General features: G+C 36.4%; 3 protein-coding genes across 4 annotated transcripts; 1 reads left to right on the top strand and 2 right to left on the bottom strand.

Moving 5' to 3' along the window:
- Nucleotides 1–5: 5 nt before the first annotated feature.
- On the bottom strand, nt 6–5,366 carry ETO1 (tetratricopeptide repeat (TPR)-containing protein). Of its 2 annotated transcripts, XM_089052788.1 has the most exons (5): nt 4,949–5,366; nt 2,724–4,872; nt 2,030–2,321; nt 1,635–1,944; nt 6–801 (listed from the first exon to the last, which is right to left on the bottom strand). In XM_089052788.1, exons 2-5 carry the CDS (start codon nt 4,817–4,819, stop codon nt 569–571), a joined length of 2,931 nt encoding a protein of 976 aa, XP_088908914.1. In that variant the 5' UTR covers nt 4,820–4,872; nt 4,949–5,366; the 3' UTR covers nt 6–568. The 2 variants fall into 2 exon arrangements, with proteins under 2 accessions (XP_088908914.1, XP_088908910.1); XM_089052784.1 differs by having other exon boundaries at nt 2,724–5,305.
- A 6,847-nt stretch (nt 5,367–12,213) lies between these two features.
- On the top strand, nt 12,214–14,255 carry LOC103341420 (uncharacterized). Its single transcript, XM_008244936.3, has 5 exons — nt 12,214–12,842; nt 12,933–13,009; nt 13,133–13,169; nt 13,272–13,383; nt 13,558–14,255. Exons 1-5 carry the CDS (start codon nt 12,572–12,574, stop codon nt 14,078–14,080), a joined length of 1,020 nt encoding a protein of 339 aa, XP_008243158.2. The 5' UTR covers nt 12,214–12,571; the 3' UTR covers nt 14,081–14,255.
- A 1,470-nt stretch (nt 14,256–15,725) lies between these two features.
- Nucleotides 15,726–17,130, bottom strand: LOC148921133 (basic leucine zipper 6-like). Its single transcript, XM_089044801.1, has 4 exons — nt 16,958–17,130; nt 16,762–16,852; nt 15,938–16,064; nt 15,726–15,844 (listed from the first exon to the last, which is right to left on the bottom strand). The coding sequence occupies exons 1-4, from the start codon at nt 17,128–17,130 to the stop codon at nt 15,726–15,728; spliced, it is 510 nt and encodes a 169-aa protein (XP_088900927.1).
- Between the last annotated feature and the right edge of the window lie 1,842 nt (nt 17,131–18,972).

Here is an 18,972-nt window from a genome sequence, read left to right as displayed (position 1 = left end):
AAAACTGGAAAATGCAGAACTGGCTTTGAATTTGGCCCCATTAAGCCTCTGTAAAAATAAATCATTTTCGTGTCGGTCATAATGGAAAACCACGAAGGTTATACAACGAATGAGAGAACAGAATGATAAAGATTAGAACACATTGCAAACCGCTTGGCCGAAAACAACACAAAGTAGACATCTAAATTGGACAAACACGCATCACAAGCTTACATATCATGTACAAGATTCTTTTCGCCGTGGTTTACTTCTGCTCCCGTCTTTGCTGGAGTAGTATATCAGACAGTAGCAGCAGCAGGTCTCTGCTCTACTTAAATAAATTGATCCAATCAATAAACAGTTGATATTTACATGCTATCTTGCTCCTCTACTTTCCTTCCTTATGAATCCAAATTCTTTCCTGGCTTCCACTCTTCAAGCCATGGAAATCTACAATTGTAGATTTCTAGAGACAAAATCCAAAGGAGCACCTATGCTGACAATTGCTGGCCTTTTCCACATTAAAAGAATCAGCTAGCAACAGCATGATTGCCTCCATACAATAAAGAATAATGGCTCTGTGATTCTCTCACTTCAGTTGTTCATTAACGCGCTCCCGTGCTTTAGCATAGAGATCATGAGTGTCAGCATGGTTGGGATCAAGACAGAGGGCTGCTTCACAGTCTCGCACAGTGGAGACAAAGTCACCCATTGATTCGTGAAATGCTCCTCGAAGATGTAGCAGCTGCAGGTCCGGTTTGAAAGAAATGGCTTTACTTAGTTCTTCTATAGCTTCTGCTTCTTTGTGGTCATCCATCAAAACTGGTCGCCATAATTTCCATGTTAGTTCAGAATGTTTTCCACACACCCATAGACACTTTTCATAAGGAATTCAAGGGGTCACCACTGTACAACTGATAAAATAATCATATGAAGCATATAACAGACCAAACCTAGGTTCCACCAGAATGTCAAAATGAAAATGTTCAGTTTCTTTTTTTTTTTTTTCTTTTTCTATCTTAAATTATATACTTCCTTCTTTAATAGTAAGTTTGGTCACTTAATGACAAATTTCATGTTGCCAAATACATCAGGAATCAGGATGCTGATTTCTATTTAAACTGTCAGTGTTCAGTTCAAATCCTACTGCAGAACAATAAAACAGAGATGTACTAGTTAGCTATTGTGTATAATACAACTTCAAACATTGGGCACGAGGGGGAACGCCCAGATAGACATGTAACTTAGGCTCAATAAAAACGAGTCAAAATGTTTAGACAGATAAAACTTAAACAAAGGTGATTGAAAAAGAGAAAGGGGAAAAAAACTCGGTTCTAAGGACCTGAAATAAAGCCCTCTAAACTGTTCAATTCCATAGCAATTGAAACTCCAGCCAACAGAATGGATCACCGGCTCATCAGCTTGAAAACCTAGCTATGTGTAGATTCTAGTTTCTAGGTGATTCATTTGACGCATAACAGCTGATAACTAAATTAAGGCCCAAGGACTTGGAATCAATAATGATCATTTCTGTATATTTATATAGTAACAATATCACCATTGATGCAGTTTCACCTCCCAGCACTAACTATAAACAGTGACTTCCAATTTAAAAGCCATGTACTAAACAAACAATAACCATAGTAACAACATACCTGCTGCCCTATATCTGTATGGATACGTCCTCAGGGGATCTAATTGTGTAGCCGTACTTAGATCATTTTTTGCCATGTCACGGTCACAGTATTCTGAACGTTTCTCATAAGCTGATGCATTGTTTCGCGCCTTCTCTATCAGCTTCGTCATCTCATCATATGCAGCTTTGCGGTGATTTTTAAGATGATATACTCGTGCTAGACCCTGATGTGCTCGTGTATGCTTAATGTTGAGTGCATTTGTGTAGCAGTCAGCAGCAAGATCCAGCTTATCAGAATCTACGTACACACTTCCTAAATTATTTAGTGCCTGCAGGATAACAGAGTTAACAATCTGAATAAAATTGAAGTTCAGAATATCAGGACCAAAAAGTTATTCTAAGGATGAAACTTACTTGTCCTTTTCTAAGGCCATCTGAAGGGCATCTAAGTGCTTCCTCCAGAAGCTGGATCACATATGTTGAGGACTCAGAATCAAGACTTGAGTCTGCTAAAGCATACGCTTTAAGAAAAAATGCTTCAAATGATCTCTGGATAGAAATGGACTCCTCTGCCTTTGCCAAAGCTTCTTCACGATGACCAGTGTCATACAATATCCATCCTTCATAGACAAGCCGTTCATGCTCAGAACTAGAATGATTTCTAGCTAACCGCAGACTATGCATAGCAGCCTTTTGACAATTTAACCTGTGAATTTCAGGACCATCAGAGATGCTGCTAAAACAGAACAATATAGCAACTAAGGACAACCAAAAAGCACTAACAATTGGATTAAATGGCTTATTTCTTCTGTATGATACATCTTAGGATCAGAAGAGGCTTAGAGTTCTGCCAGCATGCAATATAGGCAGATAGTAGGTTGGCACATACAATTCCAATTAATCAAAAGTGAATTAAGTTCTACAAGTGTCAAGAACTTAAGATGTTATGGCCTGGATTAAGACCTTCACAGGAAAATGGTAATATGCATATTAACAAAGAAAAGAATGTACAGAATTATAATCAACAGAAAAATTAACATAAAAAAATAATAAGAAAATGCAGTATAACTGAGAATATCGAAGTAAAGTGCCACTTTCTCCTACTTACCGTAACAGAAGGAGAGATTGCCTAAAGCGTAGAAGGCTCTTCCCAGGGTCATTTGCCAACATATGATGTACAACAGCTAGAGAACCAATATCATCAACAGAGGACCATCGATCATATAGTTGCATCCAACAATCAGCCTGACTCCATTGTTGAACAAGAGGGCGGAGCAGCTCTACCAGATGGTCACCGTGCATTTTTCCATGAAACATCATGTAATTTGGGTCCAAAGTCAAGAGTGCTCGGACGTCTCTGAGAGCTCCTTCAAAATCTTCTAGGGCAATTGAAAACCAAGCCCGCAATTCAAGACAATCAGGGGAGACCTTGAAACTAATTATCTTGTTGATCTCTGTGATACCTGCTTCAACTTGGTTCTCCTCCAACAGACAAACAGCCCTTAACTTGTATGGATAAGATAGAGTTGGATCCAATTGAGTAGCAGTTGTCAAATCCATCATCTTTTCCTTTCCAATACAATACAGAGATCGATCCTGATACATCCACCCAACCGGTGTATAATCAGAAATGAGAGAGTTCATCTGCTTGTACGCTGCATACTTATGACCACGCTTGAACTTGGCCCTTGCAACACCCACCAAGGAATAAATATGACCAACCTCAACAGCTGCTTCAAACCACCACTGAGCATCTTTATATTCTTTCCTCTCAAGCATCACCACACCTAACTGATGGAATGCAAGTTGCTTCTGCCAACTTTCTGTGGCACACTCTCCCAGCCTCTCTAGAAGCATCACCGTCGTGTTCGATCTCATGTCTTCCTCCATGGCAATCTGGCTGAGGAAATAATACAAAATAAAAGAAGCATGCCCTGCCATAGTCAATCTTTGCCTTGCTTCTGAATTACAAAATAATCTCATCATATGAGGATTATGCAATGAACTGGGGAGCTCTCTCAGAAACACCTGCAAACAAGCTGCCACTAGAAGATGAGCAGTCTCCTCCAATCCATAGTCAATAAGCAGCATTGCATCCTCCAGTTCACAAACCAGAGATGCCAAATGAGAATCGCAAGCCGACTTCATATCATCACAACAAAACCTGTTTGCAAAAGAGAGAAGGTCCAAAACAATCCTCACATCAAAATAATCTACTCTCTTAGTCCTGCTAAAAATCTCCACTGCTCTCATTGCCTCCACAGAGATCCCATTCTGCGTGAAATTTATCTTCTCCCTTCGCCTCTCCTTGAAGTTGCCATACAACATTGCATAAAAAGGTATAGAAAGCGAGGCAATTTTGTATCTTACACACCTAACCTCAGCATCTCCAATACAAAACGACATATTACCATCCTCCTCCGAAGTCGAACATTCCTCATCCCCCACCATCACAAAATCATCGTCATCGTCATCTTCATCCCCGCGAGGGTTGTCATCTTCTTCCCGGCGAGGTGTGTCATCTTCTTCCCCGCCAGGGGCCCGAGAACAAATACAAGACTCAAAAGCAGATTCAGGGTCATACCCAGAAACTAAACTAGCCTTAGGACATTCCACATTTCTACCACAGCAATCCATTGCCGACGACCCAATAAGCTCGTCCTCTCTCCTCTCATACCTCAACCACGCAGCTAGCACCACCTTCGTGTGTACGTCCACCGCGTGCTGCCTGGCCGACCGGAGGCTCCGTCGGAACAATTTTGGATCGGACAGACCCCGAAATATAGCACATTGCTCCATATACATCTTGGATTTCTCGAATTGGGGGCAATGATCAATCCTACGGTAGACATCAGCTAGGGTTTCGACAAAATCGACGGACTTGAGGGAGGGTTCGATTTGGGGCTCGAGGAGATCGGAAGAGGGAAGGCCATAGGGGAGAAGAGTCTCCAGCACGAGATTGTTGGCGATTGGGTTTGGGGATTGGAAACTCAAGTTGCTCCGGCTCGATCTGGATCGAGTGGAGTTGACCCGGAGATGGTCTTGGAGGTGATGAAGAAGCTTGTCTCCTACACCACCACCACTACCGCCATTGTTGGTGGTGGTGGTGGTGGTTCCCGAAGGATTAATGGCGAAAACTTGAGTTCCTTTACACCCATCCATGATCTTCAAGCTACGCATTGTGGTAAATATATTGTTTTGCATCTTCAAAGTACAATAATTTCAAGTTTCCCAAACCACCCTCGAAATGGAAAACTCTACAATCGAACAAAAAGAAAATGAAAAACTGAAAACTCAAGAATTAAATAAATATTTTTTTTAAAAAAAATCTACCTCATGCCCAGCAATCACCACCGTTTGGGCACCCAGAAAAACACAAAATTGATGGTGAAAACGATGGTGATGCAGCAGGCCAGGCCAATTGGAGGCTGGGAAAATCACAAAAAAAATTCTGGGTTTTTTCTTTTTTGGGGAGGCGTCTCTTTTTTTTTCTGTTTTGTTTTTTTTCCCGAGAAAATGGAGAGAAAGTGGGGGATGGGATATTGTTTGTTTTTGGGGGAAAGAGAAAGAGAGGAATGATGGATTGATTGAGATGAAATTTTACATTGACTTGCAATTCCAGCCAGAAATGTTGAGGTGGAGGGTGAGGGGTGAAGGTGGCCGTTGCAACGGCCACTCTCTCTTTCTATTTTCTCTCTCAAAAAAAACAAGGTCTAATATATTCCTCTGATTATTCTTGTCTTGTCCGTCTAAATATGACCTTTCCTCTTTTCTTCTTCTTCTTCTTCTTTTTTTTTTTTTTTTTTTTTCTGTAAGTGGTATTTTTGTGTGCTGCTATAATTTCTACAGAAATGTTAATCTCTGTGATAGGGAGAGAGCCAGAGAGAGAGAGGGTGATAGAAAACGACAGTTAGTGGTTCAGAGTAAAGTATGTTGAATGTCGTGTGATATATTTGTGTGAAGCATTATTGTACGACATAGGAGGAAGAGGAGGAGAGGCGTTAAAGTCGGGCCTACCTGTCGTTTATGCCATTTTTCCAATTTTCCCAATCTGGTTTATTTATTGCGTCAAAATTATTGTATTTTATTTTGGAAATTATTATCAATCTATTATCTCCAGAGCCGCATCTCCCGGACTTTTTCAAAAATGAAAAGCTGCCGTCCCACGCTTCCCAAATGGCGCGTAAGTGAGGGACAGATCAGCCGAGCTACGGATTCATGGAACTTGGTTGTCCGCCTTTTTAATTATTTATTTTTAATTGCTGCCCCTACGATGTGAAAATCAAAAAGAAACTTCTTTTTCTAACATGAAATCTAACATTTTGACTTCATTCATAAATCCAACTTTTTACACTATTACATTTCACATCTTTTCCACTTTTATTCTCGTCGGTTTAACTTTGAAAATTACAGTGTTGAAGTTTAATTCCAGTCCTGCAAGCTAAAATTCGTAAGAAAGATTGACGAAATTATCACATTTTCGGCTCATTACAAATATTTTAAAGCGATAAAAGTGTCCTCACATGTAGTAGTTGCATATTATCTACATCAATTAATTTGACGGAATCTGCAATTTGGGCTTGATTAAGTGGTTCATGCATTGGCTTGAGAGTTGGGCTTAGTTTTTATAGCAGCGGACATGTCATTAGAGGCTCGCATGCGAGGGAATAGCTCGTCAGATTCGGAGATTCGTTGTGCTGGTTAAGTGGGTTACAATCCGCAATTTTTTCTTGCTACAACTTACTAACGTGGCACGACAATATTGGGCTTAAGTGCTCCAATGCCAGTGTTGGGCCTTTACTCATCTTCCACGCGTCAAAGCCTGTGTGGTCCTTGAATTTTTTATGTAAACGGGATTTGATCACACCCATATTATCGCTCCATTGGCCAATTATTAGGTACATAACAGAGTAGGGTTGAACATTTCAAACCGGTCAACCTAATCCAACCAGATTCGGTTTCAGTATCCCCAAACCATCGGACTTCAAACAGAGTGGGAGCAACATTTGTCACAAAACAGAGTGTTTTCTGAGACACCCCACCCCAATCACTTAAAACGCAAGATCAATTTGTCTTGGTATTGGTCATATGGTGTCTTGTTATGAGTCCCCAATTGTTAGTGCCCATCCCATCTAAAGAAAGATAGAAAACTAAATAACAAGGACAAGCTATAGCTTTCTACGCAAGTCTACACATAATTTATATAAATGTTTGGGAGCTAGGAGATGTGGGTGTGTACCAATCGTGTCCAAGTAGGAAAGAATAAATGTAGGTATTAGGTGGACCGCATCTGAAAATATTGTTCCAAATGGGTCAAAAACAAGTTGCATGCATTGCAAGGAATTAGGTGTCGACATTTGACTATGAAGAATAAGGACAATGGGCTGCCATTTGTTTGGGAAATAAAATTTGGGAGAATGCAAGACATGGTAGTGGTGGCGACTAATCAATCTAATTGGAGATGAACAAAATGAATCTCTCTAGTCTCTATGCATAAAAGAATGTATATAATTCTGACATTTGGAGTTTTATACATAATTTATATGTGCATGGAGCATGGGTTTACTTTGTATTATTCAGAGAGAAGCAATTTTTTATTAGGTGGGAAAAGGAAGAGTTCAAACTTTAACTAATGTCGCTAGCAAGAATCCATGGCTATATCTTTCCTCCCAACTTCCAATTATTAAAGTTCAATATATTCAAAATTGAGACGATTGATGGACAAAGTTGTATGGTGCCGAAAAATTCAGTTTTAGGTTACACATTCAAAGGCAAGAGAAGTTTCAGTTGATATGTAAGTTTCGATTGAAGAAAGAAAAGATTTCTGGGCATGGTTCTCTTGCAAGTTGATTTTGTAATTAAGGACAAGTTCTTACCTACGACTCTACGAGCTAGTCTTGACACGTGAGCTACTAAATTGAGCTTCGTCGGTTGATTAATTAGGGTTAAAACGACAGGATCTTTTTTTATTTTTTTTAAGGGCATTAGTCATGTCCAATTGCTTGTACGCAGCCTGATTTAAATGTTTCTATAAATCCAAGAATATGTCAAAGTGTGCGCAAGTAATCTTGGATTAATTAAGGGATGTGTAGGTAAACCATTCAAAATTTGACCGATCACTCTCAATGCATGGAGGTCGAGGCAATATTTTTACATGTAATTAGAATTTTAGTAGGTAATTAGTGATGCATATTGATGTGGACATTTTCAAGAGTTCATACATTGATATATATATATAAAAATATAATGCATGCCCTAAATACGTGTTTAACAGGAATAAAACACACATTAACTTTTGTTTTATCATTAATCTTTTTTTCAAAATTTCACACATAAATTATAATTTAAGTTGGGATTTCTAAAGATAAGACTGAGAGGGAGAAGACAAAGAAAGGATAGGTATACCGTATACGTGGGTTCCATGAGATGTGCATCAAGGGGAGACAATGGCTCATTCCTTTGACGGGAATATAATATATCATATTTAAGTAATTAATTATTTTTTCCTCACATGCTCTGCCAACCATGCGTACGTATTGAGATGTGAATAGACTCATATAATACAACACCAATCTTTACACAACTTAAATAATATAAAAATAATATATGTACTATTGATGTTATATTCTGCTGTCATATTTCTCAATTTTTATATAGTCGATGGTACAGAAATGAGATTTGTGTACATAAAAATCATGCAAGGGGTCTTTTTCTAATCGTGTATAATTTGGCAAAGAAATTCATGATGATGTCCCCCTTACATTATATTACTATGTATTAATATCTTTGTATATAACAAGAGGGCCAGTGTGGAATATGCTTTTCTTAAAAACGCATAGAGGGAAGTCTATATGACATATTGCATACCAAAAGTGGACATAATATACTTCTAATATTGCATTTAGCTATTACTATGTAATATTTAACATTGCATGGAGAATTTTCATTTTTCTTCGCTTCCTTTTTGTGAAACGAAAGGATGAATCAAATTGAAAAGGATAACAAACTTACATATAATATAAGATTACCAAAAAAATGATATCAAGAGGCTCCACATACCCACTGGTGGACCCAAGATTTTTTTTACAGAGGTGCAATTTTAAAAGGTTAAAAACTCTTTGTGGATTGAACATTTAGGTTTTTTACCTAAATTGACCTTAGGTCCCTTCATGTATTCATATCAGACATGAAAAATTGTTTTATGTAAAAATATTGACTGAGTATGAAAAATGATTTTTCAGAAGAATCATTTTCTTAAGATAATTTTTTGTTGCTTTTATTCCTTACACATCAAATAAGAAAACTTGATTTTATGAGATTTTAGTATGAAGTATATATTGACTTAATAAGCCATCATTTTTAACATAAATTGTATTTTGCACTAAAATCGATTTTTCATATTTTGATTTGGTGAGAATTTGATTTTCTAGTATTTTTAATCCAAATGGAGGATACTTCCTTATTTACATTGTAAACTTAAGTAAATGGAGTAATACAAAAGTAAATGAAAGTAAAAGGACAAAGACATTTACTTAAATACTGAAAATGGAAATAAGGTAATTTGTACACATGAAGTGCACCACCAGCAGTTGAGCAAAAGGGCAATTTGAAGCACATACAATAGTTTTTCCGGTGAAGGAAAGTGCAACTGCACTTCCTTATTCCTTAATAGGTCACTGCCCATACCATAGAGATGAATATAAAGTAAAGATAAAGCATATAACGTCCTCTGTTCTTTTTTGAACTCCAAGTCTCTATTAATTTAAGGCAAACACACCATCAATCAATATCAAAATATTTTGCTAAACAATCAATATGGATCGTAGATTTAGACAAGAAATTCATCAAGCTAGATAATTTGGATTTAAAATATATTGTATGTATATGTGAATGCATAATTAATGTATAGATTTGGTGGATAATATTGAGAAAATTTGTCATCAAAATAATATAATTAAAAATGGTGGGTGTATGTTTGGGGACTTTAAGTCCCCATGAGGGACCAAAAAGAAAAATAAATTATAATTTGTCACTCATTGAGTGGCATATAATTATATAGGGGAATGAAGGGCAAGACCTTGATGAAAGGTCCAACTTTCCCCAGCAGTTTAATTATAATTATAAAAAGCTGCATGGTGTACATGTAAATGCAGCATACGTTTTAATAATACAGATGGGAAATACCAATTAATCACCTACCAATAAGCATCGAAGCAGGCAGTTGTGAAACTTCTTTGAAACTTGCATAAATATTTAAAGGCCGGCTAGCATGGAAATGATAGGGTGCAGTGGAGACCATGCATGCTTGGCATATAGCACGCAGGCATGCATTAGAATATTGCATGGTGCGAATAAAATGACTAAAAAAAATTTGGGGGGAGCAGAGAGAACCCTAGAAGAAGACAGACATCCTCATTCTCAAATAATGGGTTAGATCCGCATTAATAGGGCTCACGTATTCTCATGCAGATTAAACAAATGGCTTAAAATATGTATCAATGCGAAGAAAAAGAGACACAAGAACTGTTGGGCGTTGACCTCACAGGCTAAGTGTTGGAGAGTGAATCTTTTTGTATTCTGTAGGGCTTTCCTCTCTCTCTCTCTCTCTCTCTCTCTGCTGCCTGCTGGTGTATAATTTTTGTCCTCATCTTTTCTTTCTCTAGCTAGCTATGGCCTTCTTTCAACTTCAAGTATGGACTTCAAAAAGAAATTTGATTGAATCAATTAGGTTATTATACATTCTTTCCTCAACACATCAATTCCCAATATAATTTGTTTAATTTGGGGGTGACGTTATCGAACTATCAATTTGAATAAAGCAACTTAATCGGTACCTAATCGGTGGTTCAGATTGATAATTTATTATCGAAAAATTCACCCTTATACAAGTGACGTTAATGTTCGTAAGATATACGTAGGATGGCTATATACTTTATTAACCATAACATTAATTACTGATAATTATTCCATGATACATAAATAAAAAGTTTGACATATGCCACGGTTACAACACTAGCTAGTTGCAGGAACCCCGTGACTGAAAGAAAAAAATGAGTTGCTGTTGCCTTATCTTGTTGACCCCAAGATTCACGGCCCTATGGATGCCATAGCCATGGCTATACACGTGGGAGGAATGAAAAAGTTCTCTTGCAACCTAAAAGCATAGACTTTTGAGTTCCCATTAGCTTCGTACCTAAACTCTAGATGAATTTGTTGATATATAAACATAGGGAGGGAAAAAAAGGACTTGAAATTGAAATTGAACTTGGAATTTAAATTTGTTTGAACTAATTTCAGTTTTTTCTTCCTTCATTTTCTTAATTGGAGTTAAGAAAGAAGCTTAATTAGGCAGTGAGGAAACATAGATGTAGGTGGCATATGAGCAAGGTCCAAATCTCAAGGAGGAACAATCCCCGTGATTCGCGAAGGAAGGCATATATACATACAGAACATTATATATTATCTTTTTGGATGGAGTTAGCTTATGGTCTGCATCAGCAACAGCTAGCTATATAGCTGAAACACACATCACACATGCCCCAACAAGCTTCATTGAGTTGCTCCTTAAATGATTGATTCTTATTTCTTCCTGTAAAGCAATCTTCCCTAACTTTTACAACACATACAATTTAGTTCATCTAGTTTGGAACCAAGCCCCACCCACTCATTCCTTGATGATATAGCTTTTAACCCCCTCTTTTTTGTTTTTTTTTTTTTTTTATTTTGAAAAGAAAATTTTGCATCAAAGTTTTGAAATTGATCTCTGCTAACTAGTATAGTATTACAGTTTTCATGTTTAAACACTAACTAAGCATGCAAGGGATGAGAGTTTTAAATAACATTTTTTGTAATTGCGTTATTTACACTGTGTTATTTTTGTACACGGCTTATAAAATTTACATGTATAGACGTATTAAAGATATGCAAAGGGCCGATTAGTGTAGTGATTTAGAGCAATTACTTCCTCAGGAAAGGTCATGAGGTTTAAATCCTAGCATATATGTAATGTGTGAGTTGAGTATTGCCCCTCTCAATAGAAAATGTCCTAAATACAAAAGATTGTTTGAAATATGTGGTTGCTCAACTTGATTATTGAAAGGTTTGAATTTTATATCAGTGGTGTTAATTAAGATTATTTTCTATCAAAATGACTCTTAAAGAAATAAGACAAGTTGAAAGTTCTTTTATTCAACTTGAACTGTGAAAAATATATCAATAAAAGATGAATTTCTTGGTCTTTGACGGAAAAATTCAAAACAACTTGTGTAATACTATATATATACCACTTTTTCATGTATTACATGGTCCTTTTTTTCTTCTTCTTCTTCTTTAAAGTAAGACATAATATTACATACCATCTGATTGGTACGCATACTAATTACTAAGTTATTCCGAGTTGGAATTTGATTAATATATATAAAAATGGAATGGGAGCTGGGATTCCACACAAGAAATATAATCTTATTTCTTGCATCACATCCATACATGCATTCATACATCTATGCTATATCATATTAAAATACCTAAATGTCATATATATCTATATATATATATATATATACATGTAAATAAAATATCGTTTACCTATTCCCAGAGAGAGAGAGAGAGAGAGAGAGAGAGAATAGCAAGTTTCTCTATCTTTTGTCATGATTCTAGGGTTTCGCGCATCTCTTGTATTGTAATAGAGCTGAGCTGATTGTGTCCTGCTTAGTTGATGGATTTCGATGTCTCTCTTTTGTTGTAAATAATACTATTTCTCTCTGTCCGAGCATGTGTTCACTGAAGAAGAAAAAATAGGAATCGGGACAGCAGCTGCTGCAGCCAGACCATAAAAAGGTCATCATCATCGTCTTCCCAATCGAGCTACCAACAAGGCTCTAATCCCTAATTATCTCCTTCAGTACTCTTCATTAATCCATCAACCCTTGTTCTCACCTTCATTAGAATTAGAAGGCTATGGAGGGCGACTCCGATTCCTCGAAAACAAGTCCCTCCGGTGAACAAAATGAGGGTGGAAGCGAGAGCGGGGAGAATTATGATGATATTGAAGAAAGTGGTAAGCCAAAAAACAATGGAGGAAGCTCAAGCAACAGCACAGTTGAAGAGAGTGATCAAAGGAAGGCCTCAGTTCGACCCTATGTGAGATCCAAGATGCCTAGGCTCCGATGGACACCGGATCTTCATCTCCGTTTCATCCACGCCGTGGAGAGGCTTGGTGGTCAAGAGAGTGAGTTAGCTTCATGTCGAATTTTCAATATTCGATTGAGTACCGTTCAATTTTATTATGATTTTGTTTAATTAATGATTTTTGGTGCAGGAGCTACTCCAAAGTTGGTTCTTCAACTGATGAACATTAAGGGACTAAGTATTGCGCATGTCAAGAGCCATTTACAGGTTATTTGATCAACAAAACCTTTGAATTTCTTACTGATTTGTTCATTGCTACCTACCACAAAGCAATTAACTTGTTAAATTTCTGAAACAAAATATTTTTTCTATTTTTTTTTCATTGACTAGATGTATAGAAGCAAGAAGATTGACGACGCAGGCCAAGGTATATACAAGATTTGCAAAAATTAGGGTTTTTATTAATTGGGTATGCCAAATCCGAATATAGTGAGGTTTCATACAAATTAAATGACCTTTGTTTTGACAGTTCTCGCGGATCATCAAGGCCATCTTGTTGAATGTGGAGATAAAAATATTTATAACCTCAGCCAACTTCCCATGCTTCAAGGATATAACCGAAGCCACAGTACCAGCTTCAGGTAACAAACCTCAATAATCATGATTACTTACTAATTCTCATCCATTTACATATAATTAAGCTCAAATTAGATATATATATATATATATATATTTTCTCATACTATTTTAATACACATAATGAGGAATTAAATTTCACAAAAAAGATTCTTTCTTTCTTTCTTGATCTTCCCAAGATATGGAGATGCCAAATCTTGGACCGCTTACGAAAACCCAAGGTACCCGAGAAGCACTGGATTTCAAGGCAACTGGAGTTCAAGTAGTGCTTACAATTATCTGACAACTTGTTCATTTGGTGAACAATCTTCTTGGATTGCTCGAACACTGAAACAAGAATGCCAATTATATAATATCCGTGAGTCCTTGCAAGCTCAGCACCAACATCAAGCCAGGTTGAGCCAGCAGCTGATTGATCTTAACCCCACAAATACCCATGTCCAAGTGCAACACAAGCCAAAGGAACTCATCACAAGTTTCAACAACAGCAACAATCTAGAGCTCACGTCAAAGAAGAATGAGGATCATCAGTCGAAATCGTTGAAAAGAAAGGCTTCGGATTGCGAAGATCTCGATTTGGATCTCTCTCTCAGGCTAACATCAAGGAACAATAATGAAGATGATATTCATGAAGTTGATAGTAGTCTGTCTTTGTCATTGTACTCACCCCCATCCTCAAAGCTCAGCAGGTTGAAGGAATGAAAGTTATTAAGTTTAATGGGGAGAGGGAGATAGAGCTGGGCAAGTACTCTGGATCTGACTATATGAATGAGACAATTCTAAGTGAGATATTGAGGTACTTGCTCATGAAAACATAATAATATTATTTTGAGTGTCTTATATTGTAACTCCCAGAGCAGTTAATTTCTTATTTCTTTCTTGTTTCTTTTTTTTATATGAATTGCGTCGGTAGAATGAGTTACCAATATATGGAACAAGAAAATTTAGAATTTGGCAAAAGACGCTGACAAATTGATGTTCCATGATTGATGCATGCTATATACATGTATTACTAATCATGATTAGCACTTTAACAAGGATTAGGCATGTCTTAATGATGAGCAAAAGGGCATGAAATTATTAATTTTGACATAGCCGTGGTGGGCGAGTCATGGTACACGAAATGTTCAACGTCGAAGTCCCTTCCACATTGAAATTGTTCAACGAAATGATATTGCTTACTTCAATGTTGGCGGTGATCAAGGAAAAGTTAGGACTTAAAAGATCTAGCTATTTATTTTTCAATTTTGTCTTAAATTAAACCCTACAATCTAAGTCATAAGAAAACACACTTAAGATTTTTGAGATACAAAGTATAAATTTATAAAACAAGATAAGTTTCAATAGTTACGTTCTCTATATATATACAATATTATATATCTTATACTATTAATTGTCAAAAAAATTCAGACATCCATTCGGGACTTTAACCCAAGGTACCGGTGTACCATCACCACTCTTCTATAGGCATAACCATGGTTTCACAAATACAAAGCAAAGAGTTAACTATGGTTATGCCTATCAACATGTGTCAAGTATTGAAAAGAGTGATAACAGTACACTTTAAGTTAAAGTGATGAGCAAAAATATTTCCCATCCAGATAAGAGTAAGTCTATGTATATCCAATTTACCTTTGAGGGTATGATTTATATAAAAGAATTAACTGCTATATATAGAGAGTGGAGTCTATCTTATATATTTTATCTCTCTTTTTTCCTTTCCAATTATCTTACATGAAGTGAGTTTTCCTTAATTGGGTAGTCACCTTAATGAGAGAGTTGGAAAAAAGAAGAAAACTTGAGCTAGCTCTACCCTTTATATTATTGACATGTTTTTTTCTTTGTAATTTTAAGGATTAGCTCTCCCCATATATGCTATATATATCTAATTAATTATAGATGATCAGAAGGGGTTTGGACTTTTAGGATTGCACTTATATAGATAATCACACTAATTATTAACTAAATAAAGTAATTAATAATGAAACCATGCAGCATAGCATAGTTGACTCACTTGTTCCGCAGCCATATGTGTAGTGTGTACAATTATACTCAAAGTCCAAACCCTTTCTGATGGACCAACCTGACTCGAATTAGTAAGATAATGTTTCATAATACATGAATTAATAAGTGCTTGATTTCAATTAGGTAAACGGTGGACCGTGGACTTCATCGACAGAGACAAAAGTCGTCGTTTTGACTTAAAATGCTTTTTTAAGTGCCAAGAAGAAGACGACTTTAAAAACAGGTGTTGTTTTGACCAAGTCCATATACAAAAGCCCTGTGGTCCGAGAAATTCATTTCATACATTGGATTGGATTCAAAAGAAAAGTACATATTTGAATTTTCATTTATCCACATTGTTTGGATTGTTGCTGCTGCTGCTGCCACCTTGTTGTTGTTGCAGCTGCAAACTCCGAAGGAGAAGAAGCGTTTCTCTCTCCTTCACCAGTGCCTCAGTCTCAGCTGCAATTAATATCACAATTAATCAATATAGGTAATCCAATCAAGTGTAGGAGTGATAATTAATTATATATATATATATATATATATATATACCTTCTTTGTGAGCCTGGTGATTCTCAAGATCTTGCAGCATCTCCCTCATCTGGCTGTTCTCCCTTGATAGTATCGTGAGATGCATTCGTTCGAAAGCCACTTGTGAAGCCAGCATTGCTACCCTCTCCTGTATATAATTCCCCCAGAGAACAATAAAAATAAGAATTTCATTTCAAAAAGAGTATTGGGTTCCAATTCGGCATGATTACTTTAAAGGTAACCTAGCTATTGATGCAAACCGAAGTTTTGGTCTGCATACAATTGAAGATATATTTTCACAACATGAATGAATATCAATAATATTGCCAGGGTCACCAATTTGTTGACCAAAATGATGTGCTAGTGTGTATATATATATATATATATATATATATGCGCGAATGCAGTTTAAAGTAAATTTAAATTTAAGTCAATTGAACACTCCACGTTATTTGGTGAATAAAATTAATTTAATGAACATATATAACATGTGTGTAGAAAAATATTAAAGTGCGGACATCCATATTTATGAGAGGCCGGACACTCAACCATGTATTGTCGGTCAAGCTTCCATCTCCACCCATGTGGGCAGAGGTTCGAAACCCCCAGGCATTTAATGAATATTTGTGTAAACCCCCCTCCCCTAGTCGCTTGTACTAAAAAAAAAAAAAAACTCTAGCAAAATAAATAAATAAATAATTTTTTCTCCAATATTTTTTTGTAGGCAATCGAAAATCAATCATTTGGTAAAGTTAAGAAACCAAAACACACAGAGCTCGTTCCACTCATGTCGAACAAATAACAAAGAAAGCAAGTAAATATGTTTAATAAATATAAAGGATTACTTCTGCCTCCTTGGCCTCTCTTTCGAGCTTTCTCTCGTACTCTTTCTTCCTAGAGTGTGCTCGTCGGGCCGCCTCCCGATTTGCTAGAATTCTACAAAGTAAACCACATTAATAAATTCCAACCATAAGAGAATTGAGATCAAATAACAAAGTACGTAAGTTGCAACAAAAATATATAAACAGCAAACTTATTGACCTCCTCAGTTGCTTGGGGTCAGAAGTACCAGCATCTCCCGTGGAGCTGGGAGTTGGATTTGGAGATGGAATTGTTTCCATTTGAGAAGACTTATTTTCAGGTGATGAAGTTGATCCGCTAGCTGCGGACTGAGAGTGGTTCCCTGCAGAAGTCTTGGCTTGTTGCTGCTCCATTTCAAGTATATAAACGTGAAATATAAGCTAGCTTTCTGTTTAGCTGCACAAATAACATCAAAAAAAACTTATGAACATATGAAATTCCAATTCATAAGCTAGAATCGAAAGAACTAAAGAGAAGACCAAGTGTATACGTACATTGGTTTCTTGGAGATTGCTGAATAGAGGAGAAGTAGTAGGTGCATTTTCAAGGTTTGTCTAGACCTCTTTTATACAAGAAGGTTGCTTAGCATGTGCAATATCTAGGACTTATGGAAAGTAATCTGTGATACTCTACTTTCCAAATTATATTTTTGTATTGACATTGTCTACCCCGCGCAACTACGTATTGTACGCTGTATTGTTCATTTGTAACCCGTAATTCAATCTTAAGAGATCAAAAGCTACTACTTATCATTTGAAGTGTAGGGGTACTTTGGTCAAACGATATTTACCCTCTAAAAGGAAATGTAATATTACTAAAGAGAGCGTTAATAACTTTTTTGGAGTGCTAATTACCAAATACATCACACATTTCCTTTTTTGGAGTGCTGATTACCAAATACGTCACATATTTCTTTTTTTTTTTGGAGTACTAATTACCAAATACGTCACTTATTTCTTAATATAGAATTTAAGTTGGATTGGGCCGAAGGTTATCAAAATACAGCCTTATGGTTTAGAGAGAGTAAAAGAAACTCAAAATTGCGGCCGTGGTTGGAATGTGGGTTGGGTTTTGACTTAATAATGATTGGGAGTAATCAGTGTAACTTGAATTTGACCCGTGAATAAACATGTGTCATATTCAAATACCCGTATGGCTTGAACTAGGCCTAGTTCCTAACACGAACAATTAATTCTATCATGTTAATTATAAAAAGGATAGTTACATACATGAGTTTAGTTAAGTTAGCTAGAGTGGAGTTGCTCCCCACTCTGCACCCGAGTTCAATCCCTCATCGTAATTTTGATTAGTTTATAGTAGATTATCGCTTGTATTAAAAAAGAAAAAAGAAAAAAAAGGATATTTGTATAAGAAATATATTTCTAATGTATGTTATGTTTGTTTGATAGTTCATTTTTTCATTACATATATTATATAAATTTGTCAATTGTTTTTAGGGGCACATCTCCATTGCGAACTCCCACAATGCGGATTTGTTACGAAGTTGAATTTTTGACCGTGCGATTGATTTGAACGGCTCACATCTATTCTTCCTCTTCCTGAGTTCACTCCTCTCTCCTCTCTCCTCTTTCTTTTTTTATTCTTCTTTTTTCTTTCCTTTCCTTCTCTCTTCTCTCTCCCCTTTCCCTTTCCTTCTCTCTTTTTTCCTTCTCTCTCCTCCAATTTTCTTCTCTCTTGTCATCTGGCGATTTTTTTTTTCTTCTTCTCTCTTCTGGCTAGTTGGCTCTTTTATTTCCTTTATCTCCAGCAACACTAATTTTTGCTATTGCTATCTGAAGAAAGAAGTCCCGGAATAAAAAGAATACCACGAAGTCCTCTCCTATAATTCTGCCATCAACAGAAATCAAGGAAGCAATCTCCTATAAATTTGTCAATTGTTTTTAGAAGGTTAAGTGAGTTGAATTTCTAAAAATACTAGAAACGTGAAGAGTTGTTTCAAAAAGACTCTCTTATATGTGGGTTCTATAGAATTATTAAATCATGGGGTTTTTGTAAGACCCACAGTATATGAGAGAGTTGATAAAAATATTGTCGTGTGTAGAAGTGCAACAAGGAACTTACGAAAGTATTGAAGAATATAAAGTCCCATATCAGAAACTTATCCAATGAAAAGACAGTATATAAATGAATGGTTTTATTAATAATATGATCGATGCCTATTTGTGATAAATCCT

The sequence above is a fragment of the Prunus mume genome, linkage group LG1, assembly GCF_029339155.1.
Source record: "Prunus mume cultivar Tortuosa linkage group LG1, ASM2933915v1, whole genome shotgun sequence".
NCBI classification, from domain to species: Eukaryota; Viridiplantae; Streptophyta; class Magnoliopsida; order Rosales; family Rosaceae; genus Prunus; species Prunus mume.
This window is presented reverse-complemented; position numbering and strand designations above follow the sequence as displayed.

Bases quoted from the DNA above. Each gene is read 5' to 3' on its own strand.
- ETO1 (XM_089052788.1), bottom strand. From the start codon at position 4,819: ATGCAAAACAATATATTTACCACAATGCGTAGCTTGAAGATCATGGAT. The intron at 2,322-2,723 runs GTAAGTAGGAGA...TGAAATTCACAG, and splicing joins CAATCTCTCCTTCTGTTACG to GTTAAATTGTCAAAAGGCTG. The intron at 802-1,634 runs GTATGTTGTTAC...TATGGCGACCAG, and splicing joins ATACAGATATAGGGCAGCAG to TTTTGATGGATGACCACAAA.
- LOC103341420 (XM_008244936.3), top strand. From the start codon at position 12,572: ATGGAGGGCGACTCCGATTCCTCGAAAACAAGTCCCTCCGGTGAACAA. The intron at 12,843-12,932 runs GTGAGTTAGCTT...TTTTTGGTGCAG, and splicing joins GAGGCTTGGTGGTCAAGAGA to GAGCTACTCCAAAGTTGGTT. The intron at 13,170-13,271 runs GTATATACAAGA...TTGTTTTGACAG, and splicing joins GATTGACGACGCAGGCCAAG to TTCTCGCGGATCATCAAGGC.
- LOC148921133 (XM_089044801.1), bottom strand. From the start codon at position 17,130: ATGGAGCAGCAACAAGCCAAGACTTCTGCAGGGAACCACTCTCAGTCC. The intron at 16,065-16,761 runs GTAATCCTTTAT...AATTATATACAG, and splicing joins GAGAGGCCAAGGAGGCAGAA to GAGAGGGTAGCAATGCTGGC. The intron at 15,845-15,937 runs GTATATATATAT...TATTAATTGCAG, and splicing joins TCACCAGGCTCACAAAGAAG to CTGAGACTGAGGCACTGGTG.